We start from the raw sequence: 27,992 nt of genomic DNA on the forward strand, positions 1-27,992 counted from the left end.
CTCAACCAATCATCCTCTCTCTTAAAAACTTTGGTGCATATCAGTACAGTACATTCTTTTTTTTTAAAAGCTCAGTACTACCTTATTTAAAACTGTAGTAGTATCTTTTTTTGTCAATGTCACAACCAAAAACCCACTTTACGTTTTCCACATTATACTCTCCCTGCAAATCATGGTCAAAAGGGAGGGCATTAACCTAACCACCCCCACTACCACCTACTAATCAAAAGCCGCAGGCAGAGATTATTCCCAAATGCGGCAGACAGATGATGGATGGACACTCCTCCTCTGCTTTTGGGTGGTAAGTAGTTTGCTTGGAATGTGGGTGAACTGGAGATGCAAACCAGACCGGACCGGACAGAAGAGGCCAGTGGCATCATACGCATGTAGTAACTTCCACGGCAATCAATCCTTCCTGCTCTCACCACCGCCTGAAAGCATCCATCCACCACCGCAGCTGCAGATTGCTCCCTCCGTGTCACCCTGCTCCCCGGACGGACGAGACCCCCCACCTCACTCCCCTCTCTCACTGACCCATTCCTCAAGAAAGGTAGGGAAAAGAGGTGGAGGAAAACGAGAGGCCTTGCCGCCTGGGCGCTCTCACGCACCAACCCGACGGAAAGAACTCCGCGGGCGGCATTGTGTTTTTCAGGCACCGCACCTAACCTTCTTTCCCCGGCCGGTGGTTTTGTTTCATGGTGCGGTGCAGGGGCGGTGGGCGTGCCGTCTGGTGACGGACAGGTAAGGGATGGCCGCCAGGGTGCCTGACCTCGGCTCCGACTTCGCCCAGAAGATGCTGCACGACCTCCGCCGACGCCGCCAGAGGCTCGGCTTCGGCTCGCCGTCGGCCGCATCGGCGTCTCGGGGTATGTTATGTTTTCCCGTCGGTGTTTGCTTTGCACTCTGCTCTTGCATTTCCTTTGCACTCAGTTCTCGTTCAAGTAGTGCCTATGATGAACTGATGATACTGGTACTCATCGAAAAGACCATGTAGAAATTCTGATGGTGCTGCATGACTACTGAATTTGATGTCTGTTGCAGATGCCTGCTCGAACTCTCAGAAACCATCTACAAGCCAGAGGCCGCAGCAGGCAGCAGCCGCCCCTCGATCGAGCAGACCAGAAGCAACGACGGCACCGAGATCATCAGTAAGCAGAGCACAAGCCCCAACCCAAAATCTTGATGCATCTGCGCTCCAAATCTTCTATACCGTCGTAACCAATTGACCTCCACTGCGCTCGATCGCAGCACCAGCAGCAACCCAGCACCAGCAATGCCGCCGTGGCCAGCGCGGCCAAGCCACGGCGAGGACGCCCTGTCGCCGCCGACGCCGACGCGCGCGCCATCGTGCCGTTCCAGGGAGGAGACGCGGGGGACCGCAAGCCAGAGCATGCCGTCGTCGCGAGCAGCGTCGACGTGCAGATGGCGGCGCTGGCCCTCGCGCTCAGCGACGGCGGGAAGCTCCGGAACATGGAGGTCGTGGCGCGCAACGGCTCCGTCTTCTTCCGCCAGCCGGACACGGCCCGTCGCGGCGGCGGCGGCGGCTACCTCCTGCCGCCGCCGCCGCCTTCCGGAGGAGGTACAGGCGCGCCCGCCGGCGAAGTGGCGATCGGGGTGCAGGACCTGAACGACATGCTCATGGCGGCCTACTCCTCGGGCGGGAGGAGGAGGCCCGACGACGAGGCCCGGAGGAAGCTCTTCAGAGGGTCCATGGACATGGAGGAGGCGCTGAGCATGCTGGTCATGCTCCAGGACGCCTCCCGGTACATGGAAGGGTCGGGGAGCGGGCTCAAGGGCAAGGAGAACCGCAAGGGCTTGGCGGCGGCGCGCTCCGCGAGGATCGAGGAGATCGTCGACGAAGATTCAGATGCTGAGCGTGCCAAAAATGCTTCCATGCAGATGGTTGTCCACGACAAATTTCAGAGCCATCGGAATGCAGACAGTAGCTCAGTTATTCAGTCTGGTCCAGGCAGCTCCAAGATCAACAGTGCTTCTGAAGGTGAAAAGGATGGCTCGAAGGTGAGGATGCCGAGCGTGATCGCCAAGCTGATGGGGCTGGAGAACCTGCCTTCGTCGACGTCGACGACAACGAAGACCGTCGCGGAGCGCAAGGGGACGGAGAGGTTTGTGAAACCTGGAGCTGTGCCAAGAATGGAGATCAAAGCAGATGCGATGAACCGCAAACTGCCGATACGGATCATAGCTTCAGAGAAGGGTCAGCACAAGATTGTGTTGTCAGGGGAGTGGAAGACAAACTTTGGGGACTCTGAAATGGGTGCTGCTGCACTGTCAAACAGTTCATCACACCCTGCAACTGCAACTGGTAATAGCAGGCAAGGAAGGCTGACCATGAGGGAGGTGCTGAGAAAGATGGTAGCAGCAGAGAGAGGAGCTGATGAAAAACAAGAAGTAGAGGAGAAGATCATCCATGAGGACAAGGGGATTGCTGAAGAAATCAAACTGCAGAACTCCGTCAGCGTCGGGTGCCGCGCCGATTCGGGTAAGAGGATGGATTTTTTGAAGAGATTCAGGAAGAATTCAGACAACAACAGGCCTGTCAAGGAAGAGAAGCAGAGTGCTCAGGAGAAGAGTGCAGCAGCTGGAAAGAAGCAGGCCACTGGCATGAGACGGTTGCTGGGGAGAGACGGCGAGGCGAAATCAAGGAAGGCGAGGGAGAAGCTTAACAAGGAGAACCTTGCCACTGCAGAAACCAAGGCTGCAGGAAAGAATGGGAAGACAGATCAGGTCAAACATCAAGCGCAAAGTAAACATGTAGACAGACAAAGCAAGCCGAGGAAACCGCAGAATCGTCGGGAAATGCAGAGCGAAACGCCGAGTCGGAAGTTGGAAAACAAGAAGAAGGCACTGATGCCAGAAGCAGGGCATATGAAAAAGAAGCCTGAGTATACTGTGGTGACACAACAGGAGAATGAAGAACTTGCAAAAGAACATGTCAGTTTTAGCAAACCAGCAGATAGCACACATGGCGAAGGCGGTTTGTCAGAACCATTGGCAATAGTAGTGAGAGGCCGCAACATAACTGGAGCAGCCTCCTTGGACCAACCATTACAGAAAATAACTGAAGGATCTAGTGAGAAAGCAACTGAAACACCGAGGGAACCGCAAAATCGTCGGGCAACGCATAGCGAAGCACCAAACCGGAAGTTGGAAAACAAGAAGTCACTGTTGTCAGAAGCAGGACATATGAGAAAGAAGCTTGAGTACACTGTAGTGGCACAAGAGGAGAATGAGGTAGATGCAAAAGTAAATGATACTATCAGTTCTAACAAACCAGCAGATAGCACTCATGGCGGAGTCGGTTTGTCGGAACCATTGACAGTGGTAGTGAGAGACAGCAGCACAGCTGAAGCAATTTCTTTGGACCAACCTTTGCAGAAAATAACTGAAGGAATCAGTGATCCTACAATTCCTGCAGAGACTGTTGTACATGCAAGTGAGGATTTGAAGTTCCTTGATCAGATTGCAATTGCTGAGATAAATGTAAGTTTGTCCAACCTAGGCACTCTGCTTAAACTCTCCGTGCACACATTTTATCATCGTTCTAATAAAGCGTGGAATTTGGTGTAAATTGCAGGATGATAGGATCAACCACACACCTAGTGAGACTACACAGATACTTGAAATATTTGCCGAGGAAGAACAGCAGCAGCAAGAACAACAACAACAACAACAACAACAACAACAACAACAACAACAACAACAACAACAACATCAACAAATGATAGTGAAAAAGCAACTAACTGAGGATTTGAAGGTCTTGGATCAGAGTACGATTCCTGAGACAAATGTAAGTTTGTCCAAACTAGGCACCCTGCTTAAACAATCTGCGCGTGTGCAAAATTTTATTATCATTCTAATGAAGCGTGCAATTTGGTGTAAAATGCAGGATGAATGGATCAACCACACACCTAGTGAGACTACACAAATGCCTGAAACATTTGCCGAGGAAGAACAACAAGAACAAGAACAACAAACGATAGTGATACGGGAAGCATTTACCGAGGAGGAAGAACAGCGGCAGCAAATGATAGTGAAAGAGCATCTAACTGACGGTACGCATGTTCTTGATGTCCTATTGTCCTGTAGTAGTAAACTGAAGAAATTTTCACTCTGTTTAAAAAGCCATTGAATGGAGCACCATATGCTTTTATTGCAGGCTCTGATGATCATACCACAACGTCCATCAGTACTGAAAATTTGCAGGATCACAAGACACATGTTGTTACATGCGATTCTTTGACAGAGAACCAACTCCTGCTCATGAGACTGCTGGTAAAGGATCGGTACTTGCTGGAAACCGCAAAGGCGATCGTCAGAGTTGACGCTCCCGTCAGTTTCATCGACGCTGACGCCGGTGCACCGAACTGGTCGGTCGACAAAGGCAACGACCTCCTCTCCGACGTGGCCCGGGAGGTGGTCAGAAGGAAAGGCAAGAGGAGCGAGGCCATGGAGGAGGTCAGCGTGGCGCGCACCGCCAACCTGAGGCTGCAATACCTTGACGATCTCGTCAGAGAGCTGGACGGCGACGTCGAGAGCCTGGACATGTCAAAGTCCAAGAGAACTCAGCAGCAGGGTGACAATCGCGCGGCCGAAAATCTGCGTAGGATACTTGAGAGTGACATTCAGAATGACCACCCCGACGCCAACTCGACGTGGGATTTCGGGTGGAACCGCGTGTGGGAACTGCCGATGGAGAAGGGCGACGTTGTCAGGGATCTGGAGAAGAACATACTGGGTGGCATCATCACCGACGTGGCGAGGGATCTCATCGGAGTATCGGTACGACATGGCTGTTGTCCCTGCGTGGCTTGAGTGGAGCTGTGGAGAGAAAACTTTTAGAGTGATTGAGGTCATTAGGTTAGGCTAATTTTTTGATCTGTACCACGTTTATTCGCTGTAAATAACTTCTGTGAGGTTTCTCTATGTTAAGGAAATATGTGTGTTCCGTTCTCCTTTTTTTGACACAAGACAAGGTTGTGGCTTTTTCCTAGTAGTAAGGAAATGTGCCATTGTTTCAATTCGAGCTTTCCATGCCCTATTAACATCCTATATTTGCATATCAGGGGGGCATCCCTTATTTCATCATGGAAAGTTGGAAGACCAAGTTCGAATCTGGTGAACCGCCCTTAGGTCAGGCTATTCCATCTGGGATTTTGGTTCGAACAATGTGTGAGAGCTGTCGACCGAGAAGAATGAAGTTGTCATAGGTTTGGAGAAGACCATATTGGGTGGCATTATCACGTACGGAGGTGTCACAGATCTATATAGTGGCTGGAACATAGGCACACATTTTTATTAAAAACATGGCATAATAAACACACATGTGCTGAATTGTACAATGTAACTAGCAGCTAGGCCAACGGCAGATGGAGATTCGTTGTGCTGAACTGTGACTTTTGAGTACAATGCATAGCGAATTGCCAAATTGTATTTGTCATGCTCCAAGTTGCACCCACAGTGAGAGCGAAGAAGATGACCAATGTCAAGTTGGTTCACTGAATACTGGTTGGTGCTTCAATTTTCCAGCAGACATCCTTCTCAAGGCCCCAGTCCGTCCTTGCAAATGAAGCTAGGATTTCTGATGGTCCAAATGAAGCTATGCGACATGGTCGCCGGTCGGCACAGTTTCTCTAGGACTCTGGAGAAAGGAGTCAAAGATGTTTTTTCTGATGCCACCCATTTCTGCACTTCAAAGAAGTGTGTGCATGGCACACACATGTTGCATCTCGTGTCTGTCTACATGGAGTAGTTGGCAACAAGTAACAGAAGAGGTGGAACAAATTAGGTCAGATCGGTCCTGGTGTGGGTTCTGGTAGGCTCTGCTGCTCCGTCAAATTAATAAACTAAGGTTCAGGTCAATATTTTTTAATAAACTAAGGTGAGGACAATCAAGGAGATAGAAAAATCATGCAGCTGAGCGACCTCAGATAAAGTGTCTTGGATATTGACATGTATATATAGACATAGCAAAAATCCAAGTTGGTAGATGAAATAGTTTTAATTCATGACCGGTGGTTGAGAAACGTAGCCACGTTGATTTGTATATATACACATACCACTTTCATTCCTCTCACTAGCATAGCTTCAACTCCACTCTGTCTTGGGTATCATCTCGATCGCAATTGCATGACAAGCAACAAAATTCGTTCTTCCACCTTCTGTGCGGACAAGTTCATATTTCTGTCACACGAAACACTGCATAAATAGCGGTCAGAATATGCTTTATAGCGAATCATTCATTGAGAAAGCATAGAGTGCATGATGCTTGTAACTGTTGTTCTGCATTTGAAAACTAGAAGTGCTTACAATGGATACACCGTGTCAAGTTGCATGTTGGTTTAGAAACTAATCTTGGACTGTCCACGAGGTGAGCCGACCAGAAATTAATCTTGGACTCTCCAAAGTGACCTTGTAAATGGTCATAAGGAAATTAAGGTAAACGGACCGAGGAGATGGAGGACGTCAACTTGGAATGCACTGCTAAACTGAAAGTGCGATACCTTGCTGACCTTGTCAGAGAATTATATGGTGGCGGTATACTAAAAATGACACGGCTGAAACTTTGCATCTAACAATTTCAGAGTGACATTCATAACAACCGCCCGGATGCCGGAGGCCAACTTGCCATCTGACGCATATACTAACACGTTAGATTGACGGACCCAGAAGTATGGTGCCGATCGAGAAGGACGAAGTCATCATGGATATGGATTTGGAGAAGACCATATTGGGTCGCATTATCACGGAGATGGCAAGGGATCTGTATGGTGTCTGGAAGATAAGCACACATTTATTTTACTGATTGAAACACACATGCACATGCGCTCACGTACGCATACGAGCCATGCGAACACTTTCCATTTATATACAGGAACCTCGTACGAATTATATACAGCGACCACTCACTAAAACTAGTGCAAAATGAATTACTTTAAACTACTTTATCGCGGTCAAACCACACAAAGACAACAACCATGGTGAACTGATACTACAATAAGAAATCTGTTGTTGTTGGAAAAGAAAATTGCAATGTACTCCCTTTGTTTTCATTTACTCTGCTTATTATGTTTGACTAAAGTTTGACCAAGTGTATAGAAAAAAATATATAAACATTTACCGTAACAAATCTATATGATGTGAAAGTACACTCAATCATGAATCTAATGAATATTGATTTGTTAATGTATATATGTTACTCCCTCCTTCCCCAAATATAAGGCGTGGTTGACTTTGCATAGTCTTTGGTGCATGACTTTGAGCACCGATATATATCAAAGTACATGGATTGAAAATGCGTAAATGACATCTTCGTATTTGACTTACAAAACAATTTTATGCGACACCCGCAGAAAAAGATATTTTTTATGCCATATGTCTGTATGCTAATTTTACAGACATACAATATGTGAAAATTATAGGCAAAGTAATGCAACAAAGACCCGAAAAGTCAATCGGCGTCTTAGATTTCAGGAATGAGGAAGCAATATTTTTGTTTATAAACTTTTGTTAAAATTTACAAAGCTTGACTTTGACCAAAACTAATACGTAGACTAATTGTATCAGGCATGCTCCAAGTACGACTAAGGCACGCGCAAATAAATGGTCTTTGTCAGAAAGACTCACTATATATTGCTTGGTGCTTTGGCTCTCCAGCAGCTACTCTTCTCGAGGCCGACAGTCCGTCCTTGCAAATAAAGTTAGGAGTTCAGCTGGCCCAAACGAAGCTGTGCGTCGTGATTGCCGGTGGGCACAATCTCTCTAGAACTGTAAGGACATAAGCCAAAGATGTTTTTCTGATGCCACCCATTTCTGTATTTTCGATGAAGTGTGTGCATGTTAGCACCGACACACATGTCGCATATCGTGTGTAAATAGAGTACTTGGGTAGTTATATATGCTTTAGGGAGAGTTTCACAGTGAGAGTTTCACAGTGTCAGCAATAGGTGAAACCGCACCAAGTTAGATCGATCCTGGTGTGGTTGTGGTAGGCTCTACTGCTCTGTCAAATTAATAAACTAAGAGCCTGTTTGGAATCCCTTCGCTCCGCAACTCTACTGCGGAGCGGAGCGACATGTAGTTGTAATTTGGGGAGCTGCCAATCCGACGCTCCGCACGCTCCTCTCCGTCGAAGGAGTGGAGTGTTGCCGAATAGGGCCTAAGTTGAGAACAACCAAGCAGATAGAAAAATCATGTAGTTGAGCAACCTCACATGAAGTGGCTTGGATATTGACATGCATATATGGACAAAGCAAAATCCAAAGTAAAATCCAAGTTGGCAGATGAAATAATTTTGATTTATGATGGGTGGTTGAGCGAAGTAGCCACAATGATTTATATACACATGCCACTTTGATTCCTCTCGCATACCATAGCTTTAACTTCACGCTGTCTTGGTTGTCATCTCACATTTTCATGACAAGCAACACGATTTGTTTCTCTACATTGTTTTATGTGCACAAAGTTCGTATTTTTGTCATACAGAACATTGCATAAATAGTGCTCAGAATATATTTAGAGCAAACAATTCATTCGGAAAGCATAGAGTGCATGATGCTTGTAATTAACTGTTGATCTGCATTTGAAAGCTGGAACTACTAACGATGGATAGTTGTTGGCCTGAAACCAAACTGCAGGCACATACATTTGCACGATTCTAAACTTCTACCATAGTTGCAACAAAACATTAGTAACGTTGGTGAGCCATAAATAACAAGAGAGATAGTGTAGGGGGACTAATTTCGTTTGCTTCGTAAGGGCATCTCCAATGCTGATCCAACCGTCCGCATACGTCCGCATCGCAACGTGTTTTTTCATCCAACGCGGTCCTGCATCGGTCCGCAAGACAGTCTAAATGTGTTTTTTCCTGTAAACCGGAGACAAACTAGGGAGAGGGGGAGGAGGGGGGTTGCGGGCGTCCGAACCGCTGTCACCTCCACGTATGCCAACTGTGGCTGACCCTTAGCTCCCTCCTTCGCATGCGCGCGCTTCCCTTCCAAAACGGTCAACGCCGCTCCAGAGCGTCAATGCCCCATTCATGCCCACCTAGAGCGGACGCGACCTCTAAGGCTGCCGACATTGAAGCGGCGCGGCGGCCGAGAGAGCGTCGCCCGCATCAGTGACTCCTAATCAAATTGGCGGCGGCGGCCTGTAGGTGCTCAGGGCAGCGGCGGGACAAGATTGGAGCAACCTCCACCGGTTCCACGAGCTGTGTTGATTGCATCCTCATACGCGACAGCTAGGGCTTCGAACACTTAGCGTGTAGTGGCGGTGGTGTGGACGAGCTCGGGGCAGGGTAGGATGAGTTGACCTGGGATTCGGGGTGAGAGCTTGGCATCCTTGTGCATGGAGGGCAGGGCATCGAGCACTTCGCACACAACGATGGCGTCCACCTATGGGCAAGCTCTGGACGACAACGAGACACGGGCATCGGCTGAAGGGAGAGGAGATCGAAGCCGTCTGCTGTGCTGGCGGCTCTGCTGCGTGACGCGTGCGCTCCTACTCCTTCTTCCGCCGCTCCGCCAGATGTGGATGGGAGTGGGAGGAGAAGTGGATGAGGCGGCCCCACACACGCTTGCATTTAGCAAAATCATGGACTCCGGAGGCTTCCAGGCACTGTCATGCGGGCCCAAGGTAGGTGGACGCATTGACTACAACCGCGTGGGGTAGTTGGATGGCCGACACATGGGTCGAGGTGGACACCGAGCGGACGCACGGCGCATTCGTCTTGTGTCGACGCGTCGGAAATGCGTCTAGACGGACAGCGAGCAGACGAATTTTGGGTTTGCGGCGATGCATTGGATCACATTTTCCTTGTTTCTATTCAAACGGATACACGCAGGCGATTTGCGTCGGCATGTTGGAGTTGCCCTTAGCACTTTTCTTGCATAGTGAAATTATCATGTAGAGATTCCGAAGAACATATTGAGTGGCATTGTCACGGAGCTAGCAAGGTATCTTATCGGAGTATCACTGCACCATGGCTATTGTATTTGTGTGGCCTGATCAGGGGATTCTTAAATAAGTGGTTGATGTTATACTAGTTTTTGATCTGTAACGCCTTTTCGGTGTAAATCATTCAGAGACATTCCTATTTATAATTGAAGAGTCCTTTCACGATACATCAAATCAATCCAGATCATTCATTTTTGTAAGACAACGGTTGAGATGTGGCAATACTACACCCACATTCATGTAGTATATTTATTAAGCCTCAGGGGTATTTTAGGTGGATCACTAATATAAAACCTCCAAAACAGTTTACTATCTCCTTGTATGACGAAGACTAATCAGTCGTTCGATAGACCTCATTTTTCATAATACTCCCTCTGTAAAGAGAAAGAGATATAAGAGCGTATAAATGACTAAACGCTCTTATATTTTTTAATGGAGGAAGTAGTTTGTATCATTCATTGTACTAGTGGTTGGGGCGCACATTTCCATTTAGAAAAAAATACATAGTCCTTACCTCCGTCTAAAAAACATCTTAGAAAAAAAATCCACACCTTCATCTAAAAAAAGAAGTAAAAAGGAAAAAAAAAATGCCACCATAGCCTACCGGTGAGTGCCACTTTGCATAATCCTTCATTTAAAAAATACCAGAGGTTCTCACCTCCATCTAAAAGGAAAAGAAAAATACATTTATAAAATAATTCACACCTTCATCTATTTTTTTTCAAAAAATTTCTCACCGCGGCCAACCAGCTTGAGCCACATGATATAGCTGGTTGGCCGCCCTTTACACGTAGCTTAATGGGTTTAATTGCATACTTTGATTACACGGAAACAAATCTCTCTGGTTGTCTGACAGACTTGCATCAGTACGACGTAAGACTGGTTGTGTAATGCATAGTATTATAAGTTAGTATCTTACGTTGCCTTATTAATTGATATGCATGACACAAAGTAGTAAAACATTTAATATGATACGGTATCATGATATGATATCACTCTCTCTCTCTTTCCTCATTTAATTGTGTGCCACATCATCTAAAAAGTCTAGTTGGAATGCATGATACCGTTTATGATACTCACCACATTACGACCAGTCTAATCAATTAGCACGGACTCATATCGTGTTTTGGCTGGCGTGGATGAGAGAATCAGTTAGCGGGGAATCTACTGGCCGGCGGACTTGGCTCAGTACGGCGCCGTTTGGTCGGCGTGGACGCGAGAATCAATTACTAGCAGGCACTCCACGCGACCAGCAAACTCGGTTCAGAATCGGAACGGCGGTGTATTGGTCGGCATGGACACCAGCAGTGGCGGATTTAGAATTTGACAAGACAATAATGAATAACATTACAATGGCTAGAAAAAAAATACTACACTACACAAAAATTAGTATGATGAACAAACATTGCACCCGTAAAATAGAATTTGACCCGCAAAAAAAGTAAAATAGAATTTGTAATTTGTGTATGGAGCAACGGCCCTCATAACCCCACCCTTAGGCCCGTCAATGGTCACGAGATGGGCCGGTGACCTGCAGACGCTGAGCAGTGCGTGGATGCAGACAAGCCAGATGACGGGTGTGCGGCTCAACAGGAGGCGATGGAGTGCATACGTGCAACAATGGCGGCATGATCAGAGTAACCTCAGAGGGATATGTTTGTCAGTTTCTGCAACAAGTAACAAAAGTGGAACAATTTAGATCAGATCGATCATGGGGGGTGTTGTGGTAGGGCACTATGGAATAAACTGACTTGAGAAGAACCAATGAGAGAAGAATCATGCATGTAGTTGAGCTACCTCACAGGGATATGGTTGCACATGAAGTGGCCTGATTGGCATGTATATATAGACCAAGTAAAATCCAAGTTGGCAGATGAAATAAATTTGATTTAGGATTAGTGGTTGAGCAACATATCCAAACTAATCTATATACGCATGCCACTTTCATTCCTCATCTCATGTAGCACGACCTTAACTTACTACGCCATCTCGGGTAGCATCTTACGGTTGCGTGCCAAGCAAGAATATTTGTTCTTCTATCTTGTTCTGTGTGCAAAAGTTTGCATTTGTATCATGCAAACACATGGCACAGATAATGATAAGAATATGCTTAGTTCAAGATTTAACGCATGATGCTTGTAACTATTGATGTGCATTTGGAAATTGTCGCTTGTTACGTAACAGCAGGAACGTACATGGCTTTCCGAAAGTTCTGCCATAATTGCAATGAAGCATTAATGTGAGCAATAAAGAAATACTACAAAGAAGATAGTGTGTGGGGAATAATTTGGTTTGCTCTTAAGGATGAGCACCCATCTTCTCATGTTTGCCCGTGAGAACACGAACAGCATACTAGTGCTTGTGCCTGTTGATGGGGCTGTACTTGAGAAATCGGAGCCCCAATATGAAATCTTAAAGTGGAACCTATGTAACAAAAAGTCGGTTCTTCAATAAATTGATATTATACAATGTATATATACTTTTATTCTCATAATTATAAGCTTGCTAAGAATAAGTAGTAAAACTCATAACATACTTGTGCATGATGCCTGGCCATAATTGAGAGAGAGAGAGAGAGAGAGAGAGAGAGAGAGATGACCTTTGATATTCATGATGTATGTGTTCATCAACAACGTCAAGATCAATTAAAATTAATTTGCAAGCATCATCCATAAAAAAATTCATCATCATTATTCTAAAGATATTAAAACAATATATATCAATATTTGTGGCTAAATTATTTACTTACAAAGTGGCATAATATAAAACAACATTATGACAAACTGTTTTGTGTGTATGTGTGTGTGTGTGTGATTGAAGACAAACCAATTACAATTAGACATTTTCTCCACTCACATGCGCTGTAAGACGTACTACTATACTCAAGAAAGAAGCCTCAACACACTCTCTTCCCTAGCACAACAGCTTTACAACCATAGTCAGCCCACCTGCGCTTTTGTCATAACCACAATCCAAACAAACGGAGGCACAATCATGGTGCCAACACGTGTATTTTCAAAGAACATACAAGAGAGAGTATCTGCCTGGAGAAGAGAATAATTGTTTATCACAAATGCATGCCTTTTGTCCATTGTTCTATTAGCAGTACTGTTCTATTAGTGGTACTGTTGATTGGGAGGGGGGGGGGAGGTTGTATGTTAGTCGAGATGTCTCTCTTATCATGTTTCATGCACAATGAAATTATCGAGCTCTATGATGGCGGGCGGACGAGGGGAGGAGGCTGAGAGCATGTACTACGCTCCAGCATGGACAACTGCCCTGTTATCCACGTATGAGGAATGATTGATGTGGATAAGAGAGATGAAAAAGATGGCTGCTTGCAGACCATGATGGGATCTTGTAGAGGAGCCGGTTACTTCGGTGAAAAAGCTGAGAGAGAAAAGCAAGAGGTAGGTAGGGAACATCAAGATGCATTTATATGAGTAGTTTATCTTGTGAGAGAAAAGGATGAACGAGGAAAGACCTTATTTGCAAATGTGGAGAGGGGTGTGGGTATATTTTTGCAAAATTGTCATAGTTTCCTTCCTATCCATCAGACATAAATCGGGCTGTCTATATTGCAGGATGGCAGGCACACCATCATCGCCAACTCTGTTTTTTAAGAGTAGTAGATACTCCATCGCGTGTATACCGACATTGCTTATGTTTTATGTGGGTATAATATTAAAACTACCAAACAATATGTTGACCCAGTTGCAACAGATACTCTTAATATTTTTGGTGGCCCAATATTTGCAACTTCTTATTTTTGAATACATCTTTTCACTCTTAAGCTTTTCAGCGATTCCAGCTTAGGGAACCTTCTAGAGGTTCTAGCCATGCTTTTTCGGTTTTGGAAATGTTCTAGAAAGTAACATATTTTCTTATTATGTTTCTTTCTTATTTTTTGCTTCTCCTATTTTGTTTCTTTTCTCTTTCCTTTTCCTCATTTTTCTTTTCTCTATTTCACTTTATTTTTTATTTTCTTTCATTTCCATTTTTTATTTTTTATTTAAAAAAAGTTCATATTTTTCAAATTTTGTTCAATTATTTTAGAAAATGTTCCTGTTTTCAAATTTTATTCTGAAATCCAAAAAAGTTTAGAATTTCAAACATTATCTGCCTATTTTAGAAACAATGTTTGACAATTCAAAAAAGTTTAGAATATCAAAAATTCATTGTTTACATTTTTAACTTTTATCATAATTCAAAGTAAATTAAAAAATTTCCAAAAATGTCCCTATTTTTATAAAATTTTCAATTTTTTAAAAATGTGCATGTTTTCAAATTAGTTTGCAAATTCAAATTCTTTGGGAAATTTCAGAGAATGTTTGTGTTTTGATTTTTTTTCATAATTTCAAAAAATGATCACATTTTTTTATTTTGTTGTTGTTTTTGAAAAACCTTTCTCCTTTTGCACAAGTTGATCAGGATTGAAATTATGTTTTATGTTTCTAAAATGATGTTAAAAAATTTCAAATTTTGTTCTCATTAGTAAATAGGAACTTTTTTTCCAAATATTGGTCAAATTTTTAAAAATTATTCCTACTTTATTCATTCATTTATCATTTTCTCGGGAAATTTATTGGAATTTTGATTTTTTAATGTTTTCAAATTTTGTTTAGAATTTCAAAATATGTTCCTATGTTTAAATTTTGTTCAGAAGTTCAGAAAATGTTCTTGTTTTCAAAATTTGGTTGAAAAATTTTGAAAAATGTTTGAGGTACAAAAAAATGTTTCCAATTTCTAAAAAAAATCAGAATTCCAAAAAAACATGCAAATTTTTTTATATTTGCTCGTTAATTGTTCTTTATTTTTTTCCTCCCTACACCAATAACATGGTACAATACAGTATAGTAGGCTACATTGACGGGTTGCTACAGTGCACCGGGCTTCGTTTTCCCCATAGTTTTTGCTGGATCTGATTCACTACAGTTATGTGCGTTGGGACCGGTTCGCTGGGTCAGGTGCTTGATCTCCCGCTCACGCGCGCCCACTCGCATCGCCATTGGGCCGACCCAGTCAGGCGCCCTGTGCGAAAAGGATTGGTTGTCTGCCGCAGCCCGCGGCGCATTTAAATTCTTTGATTAGAAAGTTTTGGTGGGGGAGTAAAAAGGACAAAGAAAGCCAAGCTGGGTATCTTGGAATGCGATGACTAGACCGAAAATTGTGGAGGTCTAGGATTTCGTGACGTTGAGCTCTTCAATCTAGCCCTGCTAGCTAGACAAGCTTACATAATTTTGATGGATCTAGAGACTCTAAGTTCGCGGGTACTGAAGGCAAAATACCACCAAAATGCAGATTTCTTGCAAGCTGATCTTGGTTCGGCCCCATCTCAGATACGGTGGTCGCTACTCGAGGGGCGAGATGTGCTAAAACAAGGCTGATTCGTTGCATTGGGGATGGTCAATCGATGAATATCCGGGACCACAATTGGATTCCTAGACCATCAAACATGAGACCAATAGTGTGCAGAATAGCTAACCCGCCCCAATTGGTTGGTGAGTTGATTTGGCCGGGTGCAGAATGGGATAGAGACACAATTGCTTAGGTTTTTATACCAACTAATGCGGAGGCCATCATGTCAATACCTCTATGTACGAGGCATATTGATGACTTTTGATCGTGGGTGCATGAAAAGAACGGTGTCTTCTCTGTAAGGTCTGCCTATCGCATGCTCGTTGAGACAAAAATACGGAGAGAAGCATGGCTTGAAGGTCGGCCAGCTAATTCAAACAATGAAAGAGAGTCCAAGCTTTGGGATAAACTATGGAAGGTCGAGGTGCCATCAAAAGTTAAGATCTTCTTATGGAGGCTTGCGCAGCAGTCAATCCCCAAAGCCGATGTACGTCACGATCGTAACATGTCCACTAGCACTAGGTGTGGGTTGTGTGGTTCTGAGGATTCGTGACAACATTCATTGCTCCATTGTACTGTTGCACGATGCACCTAGGCGTTCTAGGAGGCTGATCTTGTCGAAGCCTTAAACAACACAAGGGAACCTGATGCCAAAAGATGGCTGTTTGCTTTGATAGATATGCTTTCCATGACTGATTTTATTCAGGTTGCAGTGACTCTTCGGGCACTCTGGTACTCAAGGAGACAAGCGTTGCATGAAAATATCTTCCAAAGTCCACTATCCACGCATAATTTCATTCCAAGGTACATTCGGGATCTGGAAGAGTGCAAGCCTAAGAACTCTCCAGCAGTAACAGTGGTAAAACCAACGACAAGCCTCTCCATGATGGATTCCACTACCGTTCGGATCTGTAAAGATAAGGGTGGATGGTGCAGTGGCAAGAAACCAAAACGAAGGCTCATTTAGTGCGGTATGTAGGGACTCATCGGGGCTTTATTTGGGTTCATCAGTTACCAGAGTACATGGTATAATAGACCCACCAACGCTAGAAGCTGTAGCATGTCGTGAAGCGCTTGCTCTAGCTTCGGATCTAGCATTATCACATGTAGTTATCGCCTCCAATTGCCAAAGTGTAGTCATGGACATCAACAAGCATATTGGAGACGTATGCAAGCATTGTTAAGGAGATTGTAGAGACTACAGTAACCATCAACGACTGCACCTTCATCTCTCGAGGGTAGAGCTACTAATCTTGAGGCACATAGCCTTGCTAAGCATGCTTTCAGTTTGAATTTTGGGCGCCATGTGTGGCTGTTAAACTCACCAGATTTTCGATGTATCCCCATGAACATTATTGAGTAATAATAAAGTGTGTTTAGACTAAAACATTATTGAGTAATAATAAAATAGTGATCTAAACACTCTTATATTAGTTTACAGAGGGAGTATCTATATTCTGTACCAATATAATAAGATTCAAAGGGGCAGATCAAAATAATCTCGACCATCAAATCAGGTCAATCCAACGATTTGGACTGCTCTGATGGTGAGTGCTGCAATTAATATCTACAAAATATGAACGTTAGCGCCAATCACACAATTAATCCGGAAATAATATCCTACTTAATATTTACATGCAATTAATGTACATATTTAATTTTTTTAGGGGAAGTACAGGTTACTAGTGTCCTGAAAAACACGAAATTCGTACGCAGGACTAGCGATCAATTCAAGTCCTCCCTATCCAGGCAGCAGCGCGGTGGGCTTTGCCTTACAGTGTCCCGTTACATCTTGGGCCCTCTTCTTTTTCTCTGAATTCTATGGGCCTGAGGAACCGCTACGGAAATACTATCTGGGCCAGGCCTGCCAGGCGGACGCCGTGGTGAGATGTTTTTGTTTTTGAGCTGGTGAGATGATATTTCGGTTCCATGGATCCTCCCGAATGTAAAGAAAAACTTGCTCTCAAAAAAAAAAGAATGTAAAGAAAAACTGGTCGAAATTAGCAAGCCTGCGTAATTTCGTACGCCCGGAGCAAACCCCTTCCCCACCGTCTCCAGAAACCTCCCGACCCTTCCACACCCACTCCCCCTCACCTCCCCATCATCCCGGCGGCAGCCTCCTGCTGGCCCCGGCCTTCCCCCGCGGCGGCGACGAGCAGAGCAGCCGACGACGACGGCCTCCTCCGCTGCGCCCCGGCCCCGTTATTCCGCCGCCGCGGAGCCGTCCGTCCCGGGGCGAGGCCTCCGTGTTTCCGCCTCCGCTGACCGCCGCGGCATGCTTCCCCTGCGGCGCCTCTCCACCGCTGGTAATTTTCTCACTGGTAGTCTGTAGTTGAATTGGTGTATGCCTTGTCTGATTATTGTATGGGTGTGATAACCACGAATCGGAAGTGGCATTTGCAATTTATTGTTTCTAGCATACCTGAGACAGAGATGTATGCATTGTCTGATTGTTGGTATGACTGAGACAGAGATGTCACGATTGCTGTATGCATTGTCTGATTGTTGGTAGTTTGGTATTAGTTGAATTGGTGTACGCATTGTCTGATTGTTGTATGGCTGTGATAACCACAAACTGGAAGTAACATCTGTAATTTCTTGTTCCTACTAGACATATCTGAGACAGAGACCAAAACGGCTGCGATCAGGGCAGGCCTCGCAGGAACCCCACCAGGCCTTCAGCATCAAGTATTTGTTGTTTGATATCTTGCTCCATATCCAGGATCCAACAACCCTTCTGCATGCTTCGCTCGTGTGTAAGGATTGGTATAAAATCATCTCAGATCCTGGTTTCCTCAACCCTTTCCGCAAAAAACAAATTAGCCAGTTCGTCGGGTTTTTTGCTGAGTTTGATGGTGGGATGATATAGAATTCATACCGCTGCCACTGCCCCCTGAGTTTGCATACGTTGGCAAGTACCTATTGACTTCATTTTCGGGTGGTCTTAGAAATGCGCAAGACATTCGTGGTGGCTCTGTTCTTCTAAAACTGGAAGACTCGATCGCCATCTCCAATCCATTTATGAAGAGTTTCCGCACATTTCCACTAGCCCCACCTTTCCGGAATATTCATGGCCATCATTGTGGTGATTTTTACCTCTTCAATGGTGATAGCGTAGTCCGCGTGGTTATCATTGCCATGGCTAATCTTCTGCATATTCAGTTATGTGTTCTCGAGTCTAGTACTTGGATAGAGTATAGAAACACCGTTGATGTTGGTATTTCTCTTGGGGAAGGGCCCTTCTGTAAGACTGCGCTGTGTGTTAACCGCTTTATATATATGCTCTCTATTGATGGATTCTTAGTGAAAGTCAGAATGGAGGATTGTTCTGCATCTGTCATCCCTCTTCCAAATGGGTCATATGAATGGCGTTTTCAACAGATATGCCGATCGAATTATTCTGATTTCCTGTATGTCCATGTTGATGGTTTCGACATTCGAATATGGTCGTATTTGTCAGATACCTGGACTCCTGTCTTTAGGATTCATGTTCCTTCTATATTTGCCTGTCACATTGATATTGTGGAAAGCCTTAATTGTATTGAGTGGGACACGTCAAGGAGTGGCTGGGGGGGGGTTTTGACAATGTACGGTGTCTCCGATGGGGTTGAGCATATTATCATGGGGATTAATGGTGTTGAGCATTTATATCTACTGGATTCTATTAATGGAACAGTGACGTTAATTGGATCCAACGAAGAATTAATTGAGATTTCACCTCTTGGATCCCTTCATTTCCGACTTTAAAGGTTAGTTCCGCTACTATTCTTTCTATTCCAGCATTTTACTTTAATCTATGATTAGGCTTTGTTGACTTGCATGCCAAGTACTTCAGTAGTATCAATGAGTTGAAGCTATTCTAATTACATCCGGTCCACATCCTGTTATTATTAGTACGAAGCTCCAGTAAAAATGTAAATAGTGCTTTCATGGTCTGTTGTCACTTGATGATCTATTAACTTTTTGTATGTTATCTCTTAACTGGAACCTCTGCACCACAGCCTTTGCTGATTACTCCTAGGAAGTTAGCACACCTGCAGGACTGTAGTGCCTCACTGGCACGACTTATGATTGTCTTGATACATTTCTTCTTCTTTTTGACAGGAAAAGAGTGCTGAAATTGAATACGAATGTCTTGATATATTAGGTGATGTGTTTGATAGATCTGGCAACGTGATCACGAAAGATCATGCGTATATGCTCACTGCACTTTTATCCCAGCTGAGCTCCACTGAAGCAAGTGTCAGAAAAAAGACTTTCGTGCATTGGTATGGCTGAATGTATTTTACAGTTATTTTGATTGTTAATGGTTGCAATTGGTTGAACAATCATAGTTATTTATGGTGACTATAACTCGCTTCATGTTGCAGCATCGCTTGCTCCATGTTTGTCAGATCTATTAGCCAAGGCAACTTTGGAGGCTGTCCAATTGCTGAAAAAAAGAAGGCAGAAGTCTGAAATAACCCGAACGAATATCCAGATGATTGGTGCTCTAAGGTATATGCTTTGACCTTCTAACTGCCGCAAAAAAAAAGGTTCATAACAGCTTGTACTGAGCTATTCAACTTCAAGTTGGCTAGTTCAAACAGCGATAAAACATCTGTATAGAATGAATCTGGTTGGATATAGGATGGAAGGAACTAAAACAGATCCGGTTGGTTAGATTCATTTGATTACTGCAACTCATGTTATAATATAATTTATTATTTGACTTACAGCTGCTCGGTTGGATACCGGTTTGGACCACACCTTGCCGAAGCCGTTCCTTTGCTCATAAGCTATTGCACAAGTGCATCAGAAAATGATGAAGAGCTCCGTGCATGCAGCCTGCAGGTGAGAATTTATGTTCAGTTTTTACCTTAAATTGCTGTTACCGTTGCTTCTCTGTGGCTTTAAGTTATCTCCATCTTATAGGCCCTCGAGAGTATTATGCTCAGATGTCCAAGAGATATTTCCCCATATTATGAGGGTATTTTGAATCTTGCTTTGGAATATGTAAGCTATGACCCTAATATCACCGATAGCATGAAGGAGGATGCTCACGGTGAAGTTCAGGATGAGGAAGACGATGATTATGTTACTTATGTTCTTATAATACAGAAGCAGTGTTTCCTATTGATGTAATTGAAACATCCTTAATATTTTCTCCCAGTGAGAGTGCGTCTGAATACAAAGATGACAAGAATGCAAGCTGGAAGGTTCGTCAGGCATCAGCGAAGTGCCTGTCTGCAATTATTGTATCTTGTCCTCAGATGTTGTTTAAGATGTATCAGGAGGTATGTTTATGACAGCATGTTTAAACCAGCTTACTGCACTTTAACAATCTTGTTTGTCATGATCGCATGATTCCATATCGGCCATATTGTTATTGATGTTTCTGAGCTGATTCCAACCATTTATTACCTGTTTTGAAAATTAGCCACTCAATCGAGTGCCTCTATGGAACTTGGTGTAATTTGTTTGATTGTTCACAGGCTTGTACGAAGTTAATCAACCGCTTTAGGGAAAGAGAGGAGAATGTAAAGGTAACTGCATGGTATTTCATTGCTAAATTGGATTTGAATTGTCATTGTATATCAAGCTTACGAAGCTTCTCTTTGATCCTAGATGGACATTTTCAATACATTTATCGAGTTGTTACGCCAAACTGGTAATGTGACAAAAGGACAAGGTGACATTGATGAGTCTAGGTAAGCAAAATATCTGTTACTTTTTTTTACCCATCCTTGCCATTTATAGGATATATCAGAAGCAGTACACAATGCAGTCGTTTCTCTGTTTGGACTAATAGCCTAAGTGAGCCTATGTTGGTTAAAACTTGGCACGACTTCGTACATGGATGCAAAAATCATTATCTGCTTTTGACTTGTTATGGTTAGAGGGAGGTGATTGTGATCACAAGATATGCGCACTGAGCCTGTATTGTCAATTGGTATACTTTGCAGCCCTAGATGGTTGCTGAAGCAAGAGGTACCCAAAGTTGTCAAGTCTATCGATAGTCAGTTATATGAAAGATCAATCAAGACAAAGGTTTGTTCTTGAACTGTCTGGCAAAGCATCTGTCTGGACTCGTAATTATGATGTTATATTGTTTTGTTGGCATTTTCAGGTTGGAGCATTCTCAGTATTGAAGGAGCTTGTTGTTCTATTACCAGATTGTCTTGCTGATCATCTTGGGTCCCTTGTTCCTTTGATTGAGATGTATTTGAATGTTAGTGAGTTTCATTTGCTGTGTAGTTTCTTGTGCAGGACTTCTGTTTTAACTTGCCGTCTATTGTTTATAGGATAAATCTTATACCTCCAGCCTGAAGATTGAAGCCCTTGCATTTACTAGGATTCTTATGGCCCCACATTCGCCCTCTGTGTTTCATCCATACATCCAGGTATTGTAGCTATTATCTTTGATAAACCACTCGCGACAGTTTTGGTCGTTACTCATTAGTCATTACTGAACGCAAACCAAAATTTCCAGATATTATGTGATGCAATAGTATCTGCTATTGGAGATATATATTACAAAGTCACCGCTGATGCTCTACGGGCGTGCGGGGAGCTAGTCCGGGTTCTCCGTCCAAATTTTGAGGTCAGCCTTATACTCCATGTGCTGATGTTACAATCTCCCAGTTATGGTGATATTTAAGCTCTTGTTCTGCTGTTACACAGGCACGTTCCATAAATTGCAGGCCATATATTAGTCCAATCTATGAAGCTATATGGGCCCGCTTGGCCAATCAAGATCAGGTCTAACCACTCCCTCCCCTACGTACATACCCCCCTTTCCCCCCTTCCCCTCTCATGCTATTCTGTTTTGCCAGGAAGTTAATGAGTGTGCCATATCGTGCATGAGCCTTGTGATCGCTACTTTTGGTGATGGTCTTCAAAGGGAATTACCGTCATGCCTATCCTTACTTGTTGACAGGATGAGCTATGAAATAACACGACTTACAGCAGTCAAGGTAAGCAATTAACTGCACCTTCAGAACAAAACTAATAGGGACATTATGGTTAATGTTGAGTTGAATTTCAGTATTCTAGTCAATGGTAGACAAAAACAAATGAAAATGTTTTGATCAGTGCATCTTGCTGGGTTGCTGGGATAGAGATGGTTTTGCGGCGGGTTCATTGGTGTAAAGATACCGTTAATTATATACTATAATATATATTCCCTCTGTGTCATAATATAAGAGCGTTTTTGGCACAATGCCAAAAAAGCTCTTATATTATGGGACGAAGGGAGTACCAATATATTTGTGTGGGTCTTGTCCACAAGTTTAGTTGTATACCCTGTCATCATTTGCTTAATGCCCACTGGCGGCGTTTTCAGACTGTTATGTTTACTCTCTGTTTTACTGTACTAGGTGATTGCATGCCTGTTCACTGCTTTTTTTTGGTTCTGTTGCATTTTCAAAATGTTCATTCCTTTACAGGCATTTGCGGTGCTTGCGAATTCACCTCTTCGGATTGATCTTTCATGTGTCCTGGACCGTGTCGTTTCTGACCTTACAACTTTCCTTCGAAAGGTAGATATATAATATATACGCATTGTTTGTTTTGATTTTGTAAGTTGAAACATCCTATATGTTAAACAGGGCATCAAAACTGAAGACTAAGTTTTTTATTTTATTTCCCCCCTTCAACAGGCTAACAGAGCCCTTAGGCAGGCAACAACAGGAACCCTAAATTCTCTGGTTGTTACATATGGGGATCAAATTGGCCTGTCCTCTTATGAGACTATAATAGCTGAACTATCTATTCTTATAAGGTTTTTTTTCTTCCTTAGCTTTCTTCAACAACTCTCCAGTTTCTGCCTACCATGATGACTGATGTTGGATTATCTATTGTGGCAGTGACATCGACTTGCATATGTCTGTTCTTGCGTTGGAACTCTGTCGCACAATAATGGTCGACAGAAGTTCCTTCCAAAATGTTGGTTTAGCTGTGAGACATAAAGTTTTGCCTCAGGCCCTTATTTTGATCAGGAGTGCTTTGTTACAAGGACGAGCACTAGAGGTATAATATTCTCATATTAATTATAAGTACTTGATTTCTTTATTCCCCAATTGATGGAGGACATTGTTTCTGTTACAGGCGCTGCAGAAGTTTTTTACTGCACTGGTCCAGTCTGCAAATACAACCTTTGAAACTTTGTTGGGCTCCCTTATTTCCACTGCCAAACAGTCACAGTTGGGCGGCCTTGCCAAGCAGGCACTATCCTCTATTGCACAGTGTGTTGCTGTGCTATGCTTAGCAGCTGGTGATCAGAAGTGTGCATTGACTATTGAAATGCTCGAAGGCATTCTAAATGATGTCAGTTCTACTGATACTGTAAGGCTTTTCCTGATCATGCATGTCTTTTGTTCACCAGATTTGCACATTTATATCTGTATGTCATACTTGCGATTGTTGACATAACATGCCTTGCTTCATGCAAGTTAGCTTTATTGGGATGCTGTCTATTTGTTTCCTATGCATTCCGCTGTTCTTATATCATTATGTGTCTGCTGCTATTGGTGCTCTATAGTCTAATGATTTTTGAAATATTAAACTGTAATTAGTCAAATATTAATTACTTGATGGTAGGGTTAGTGCTTGGTTATGATGGGTGTCTGCAGATCTTTATTATTTGCCATGGGTTAACTGCATACCTATGTTTGACTCGAAGGTAAATTATGCCCTTCCCTTTGTCATTTGGTAATTACTTATAATTTGTTTTCCAGGCTAAACAACACATTGCCTTGTTATGTTTGGGAGAAATTGGAAGAAGGAAGGACCTCAGCAACCATGTTCAAATTGAGAACACTGTAATTGAATCATTCCAGTCACCTTCGGAGGAGATAAAATCTGCAGCATCGTACGCTCTCGGAAACATTGCTGTTGGCAATCTATCCAAGTATTTGCCATTTATCTTGGATCAGATTGACAATCAACAAAAGAATCCGTATCTCTTGCTTCATTCACTGAAAGAGGCAGGTTTCTAATGAATTCATGTTTCTAAAAGGCACCTCCCATAAGACTGCTGTTTAATTTTGTGCTCTTATGCAAAACCTGTTAGGTAATTGCATGGCAGTCTGTTGATCATACTGGCCAGGATGAGCTCCAGGACTCAAACATTGTGAAGATATTGGCGTTGCTCTTTAATCACTGCAAAAGTGAGGACGAAGGAGTTCAGGATGTGGTTGCTGAGTGTTTAGGCAAAATTGCACTTATTGAACCTAACAAACTAATCCCTGTTCTGAAGGTGTGAAGTGTCGACAATTAACAAAGTTACACCCCATGTTTCATTTACTCCATGATATGAGATCTAATGCGGCATTTCGTATAATTTTGTAGGAATGCACATCTAGCCCAGCAGCAAACACAAGGGCTACGGTTGCCATTGCTATAAAATATTCAATTGTTGAACGGCCTGGAAAGATAGATGCAATCATGTACTCTGAGATTTCTACTTTCCTTATGTTAATCAAAGATAGTGACATGGTAATTTTACTTGAAATAGTATTGACATCCTTACTAACCAATCTTCCTAAAGAAAGATTTGAAGATGACAAATTACATTTATTGTTTACACTTGCAGCATGTGAGACGTGCAGCTATCCTGGCGCTGAGTACAGCTGCCCACAACAAGCCAAATTTGATCAAAGGTCTTGTTCCTGAACTGCTCCCTCTTTTGTACGACCAGACTGTCGTGAAGGTATTATTTTCTGGTTTGGTTGCTTATTTCCTTTCATTAGTTATGATCTGGCGGTGCTACATGCAATTCACTGCTAGGTAGTAATGATTTCCTTCTTTGCAGCAAGAATTGGTTAGGACAGCTTTCGAGCACGTCGTTGATGATGGGCTTGAACTTAGGAAAGCTGCCTTTGAATGTGTGGACACATTGCTGGATAGTTGTCTTGATCAAGTGAATCCGTCGTCCTTCATCGTTCCTTTCCTCTTATCTGGTTTAGGTGGTAAGTACAGTTAAGACATTATATATTTCGCCATGGCATTTTGAGTGTGTTTGGTTGGTGCCTGGATTAGCCCTACCATGAAATGGGCAGACCATTGTATTTTTCGTCTGGCTTAGTTCGGTGCCAATTTCTTTGGCTATGACTGCCCCCAGCCATTCCTGTCATGGGTTCTTGCCAAATAATTGGCCAAGTGAAGGCACATGATTCCTTGGCCTGGACTGCATAGAACCAGTGATGTTAAACTTAACTTTATTGTTATGACAAGATAATTTTACATTTATTGCTTAGATTTTTTTGGGTTTTCTCAAGATATATGGTTCCAGATTATTAACTACAATGTATTTCTCTTGTGTTTCTTTCTAAACCCTAAGATGGTATATCACCTATATTATGATAATCTTGTGGAATGTTTATTTTCAACTGAACATACTAATCAGTTGTGCATCGTACTGCTTATTGCAGATCATTATGATGTAAAAATGCCCTGCCATCTGATTCTCTCAAAGCTAGCAGACAAGTGCCCCTACGCTGTTCTTGCAGGTTTGTTATAATGAAGGACCTTCAAAAGGGATGTTTCATATGTGGTGAACGCCTTTCCTAATATTAGTATTATTACCCTGTTTCAGTTTTGGACTCATTAGTTGAACCCCTTGAGGAAACTATTGGTGACAAACCGACGGGTGATGCAGTGAAGCAGGAGATTGATCGCAATGAAGACATGATTCACAGTGCTCTTCAAGCAATTGCTGCTCTAAGCCGCATAAGGTAAAGCTTGGATCTGCCCGGCTAGTTGACGACTTGTTCTGGTTTAGCTAAGATTTGAGCTGTCTGTCATCCTTTTTGTTGCTTGTCTATAGCCTTTACGCTTGTCCAAATAACAGTGTCGACTTTCATCTGCAGTGGCAGCGGCTACAGCATGAAGTTGAAGAATCTGATGAGCAAGATAAAGGCCACTCCTTCATTTTTGAATACGTTAGGAAATACGTGCACATGCCTGGGAAATTCGAGGCGATGATCCAGCCTCGCATTCGCCTTTTATTGGCTGAAAGGTTGCACGGCAACATGCGAGCAAAAGGATGCTGAAGTGCTTTGCCATCTGTCTTCCTGGTTTGTAGCTTAAAGGAGCGCCCGTCTCTGGTTCTTTGATTTTGAGATAGCTTACCACCTATGCCATGAAAGCCCCCCACGAACTAGCGCACAACTTGTGTGCGATTCCTTTGCAAATGTCTTGTACCATTTCGGCTAGCTTCCTTTTTTTTTTCTGTATTGTATCTCACAGAGTAACAAAAAAGAAGAAGCAACCATGCATTTAGTGCTGAGCAAGTTTATTAACATAGGTGGCAAATTGGTTAGTATTTGCAACTAACAAAAAATAACAGTTGCTGCAAAACAAAATAAAAAACAGAAATGAAATGCAAGCTGATTCTTTTTTTTTTTGAACAACAAAAGGCGCACGAAGCATCAAATTCATTCAGCTCAGTAGCTCTTACAGCATGAATTGCAAAGCCCTGGACTTGAAATGTAGCTAGGAGGGAAAGTACAGGACAAGATATATGTCTATGAGCTGAAGCAAAGCAACATATTTCAGGTTCAACATTAGAACGTAGAACTTGATGAGCTACACTATGAGTGATTCCATTTAGTTTTTTTTTAAAGAGTGATTCCACTTATTTCCCTCGAAATATGAAACACTGAGATTGCAAATTGGATGCCTGCTTGAAGAAATCACCCAAAAGTTTCTGGGTGCTCCATGGGGTATTGGCCTCCACAATTTCACCTGAATGCAGCTAATGAGGCCAAGGATAGACAATCCATAAGAAAAGGTTGGTGAATGATGTTGAGCCTATTAGCCAGATGAGCCGCAAAAGAAAGTGCAAGTGCTTCTGCCTGTAGTGGAGAAGATGTAGCCGGAGATGAAGCTTGAATTTGCACATTTACTTCAAATTGATCCTTAGGCAACGATAGATAGACTCCTACTCCCGTAGCAACCGAACCTTGCGCCAATCCTGGAACTTTCTTACATCTGAAAGTCGCATCAGAGTAGATTTTAGGACCGGCAACGAGCAAATTAGATCTAAGAGTTCGTCCCTGTAGAGGAAGTTGATCAGGAGAAAGTTGAATTTGAGGCACCACATGCAAGCTAGACATATGACTAGAATCATCATATAAATAATAAGACAAGGCTTTTGCATAGAAGATGGGCATCGGAGGGCCATCAGGGAGCCCACGAGGCAGGGGGCGAGCCCAGGGGGGTAGGGTGCGCCCCCCACCCTCGTGGCTGGTGGGTGTCCCCCCTCTGGTATTTCTTGCGTTCAATACTTTTTATATATTCTGAAAAGTGCTCTCGTGGAGTTTCAGGACTTTTGAAGATGTGCAGAACATGTCTCTAATATTTGCTTCTTTTCCAGCCCAGAATTCCAGCTCTTAGCATTCTCCCTCTTCATGTAAACCTTGTAAAATAAGAAAGAACATGCATAAGTATTGTGACATAATGTGTAATAACAACCCATAATGCAATAAATATCGATATAAAAGCATGATGCAAGATGTATGTATCAACTCCCCCAAGCTTAGACCTCGCTTGTTCTCAAACGAAAGCCGAAATCAAAAAATATGTCCACATGTTTAGAGATAGATGTGTCGATAAAAATAAAATACGGCCATGAGGGCATCATGATCATTCTTAAAACAACACTATTCTGATCCTGGGAT

The 27,992-nt window shown here is 43.2% G+C and overlaps 2 protein-coding genes across 6 annotated transcripts; both read left to right on the plus strand.

Moving 5' to 3' along the window:
• Positions 1-169: 169 nt before the first annotated feature.
• On the plus strand, positions 170-4,974 carry LOC125510739. 2 transcript variants are annotated; one of them, XM_048675992.1, is made up of 7 exons: positions 170-550; positions 710-866; positions 1,042-1,148; positions 1,249-3,501; positions 3,596-3,808; positions 3,908-4,073; positions 4,178-4,974. In XM_048675992.1, the coding sequence occupies exons 2-7, from the start codon at positions 749-751 to the stop codon at positions 4,831-4,833; spliced, it is 3,513 nt and encodes a 1,170-aa protein (XP_048531949.1). In that variant the 5' UTR covers positions 170-550; positions 710-748; the 3' UTR covers positions 4,834-4,974. The 2 variants fall into 2 exon arrangements, with proteins under 2 accessions (XP_048531949.1, XP_048531948.1); XM_048675991.1 differs by lacking the exon at positions 170-550 and having other exon boundaries at positions 558-866.
• A 12,362-nt stretch (positions 4,975-17,336) lies between these two features.
• Positions 17,337-26,599, plus strand: LOC125510741 (cullin-associated NEDD8-dissociated protein 1-like). Of its 4 annotated transcripts, none has more exons than XM_048675994.1 (27): positions 17,337-17,636; positions 17,942-19,079; positions 19,435-19,598; positions 19,701-19,827; positions 20,049-20,163; positions 20,245-20,390; positions 20,483-20,606; positions 20,805-20,855; positions 20,938-21,020; positions 21,276-21,360; positions 21,440-21,541; positions 21,615-21,713; positions 21,803-21,913; positions 21,994-22,071; positions 22,146-22,286; positions 22,758-22,850; positions 22,971-23,092; positions 23,178-23,340; positions 23,419-23,655; positions 24,048-24,296; positions 24,383-24,568; positions 24,661-24,807; positions 24,905-25,021; positions 25,124-25,280; positions 25,743-25,820; positions 25,907-26,045; positions 26,181-26,599. In XM_048675994.1, exons 4-27 carry the CDS (start codon positions 19,811-19,813, stop codon positions 26,293-26,295), a joined length of 2,955 nt encoding a protein of 984 aa, XP_048531951.1. In that variant the 5' UTR covers positions 17,337-17,636; positions 17,942-19,079; positions 19,435-19,598; positions 19,701-19,810; the 3' UTR covers positions 26,296-26,599. The 4 variants fall into 4 exon arrangements, with proteins under 4 accessions (XP_048531951.1, XP_048531952.1, XP_048531953.1 ...); XM_048675995.1 differs by having other exon boundaries at positions 19,478-19,598; XM_048675996.1 differs by lacking the exons at positions 17,337-17,636; positions 17,942-19,079; positions 19,435-19,598; positions 19,701-19,827; positions 20,049-20,163 and having other exon boundaries at positions 20,245-20,374.
• The last annotated feature ends 1,393 nt before the right edge of the window (positions 26,600-27,992 follow it).

The sequence above is a fragment of the Triticum urartu genome, chromosome 5 (assembly GCF_003073215.2).
Source record: "Triticum urartu cultivar G1812 chromosome 5, Tu2.1, whole genome shotgun sequence".
In the NCBI taxonomy this organism is placed as follows: domain Eukaryota; kingdom Viridiplantae; phylum Streptophyta; class Magnoliopsida; order Poales; family Poaceae; genus Triticum; species Triticum urartu.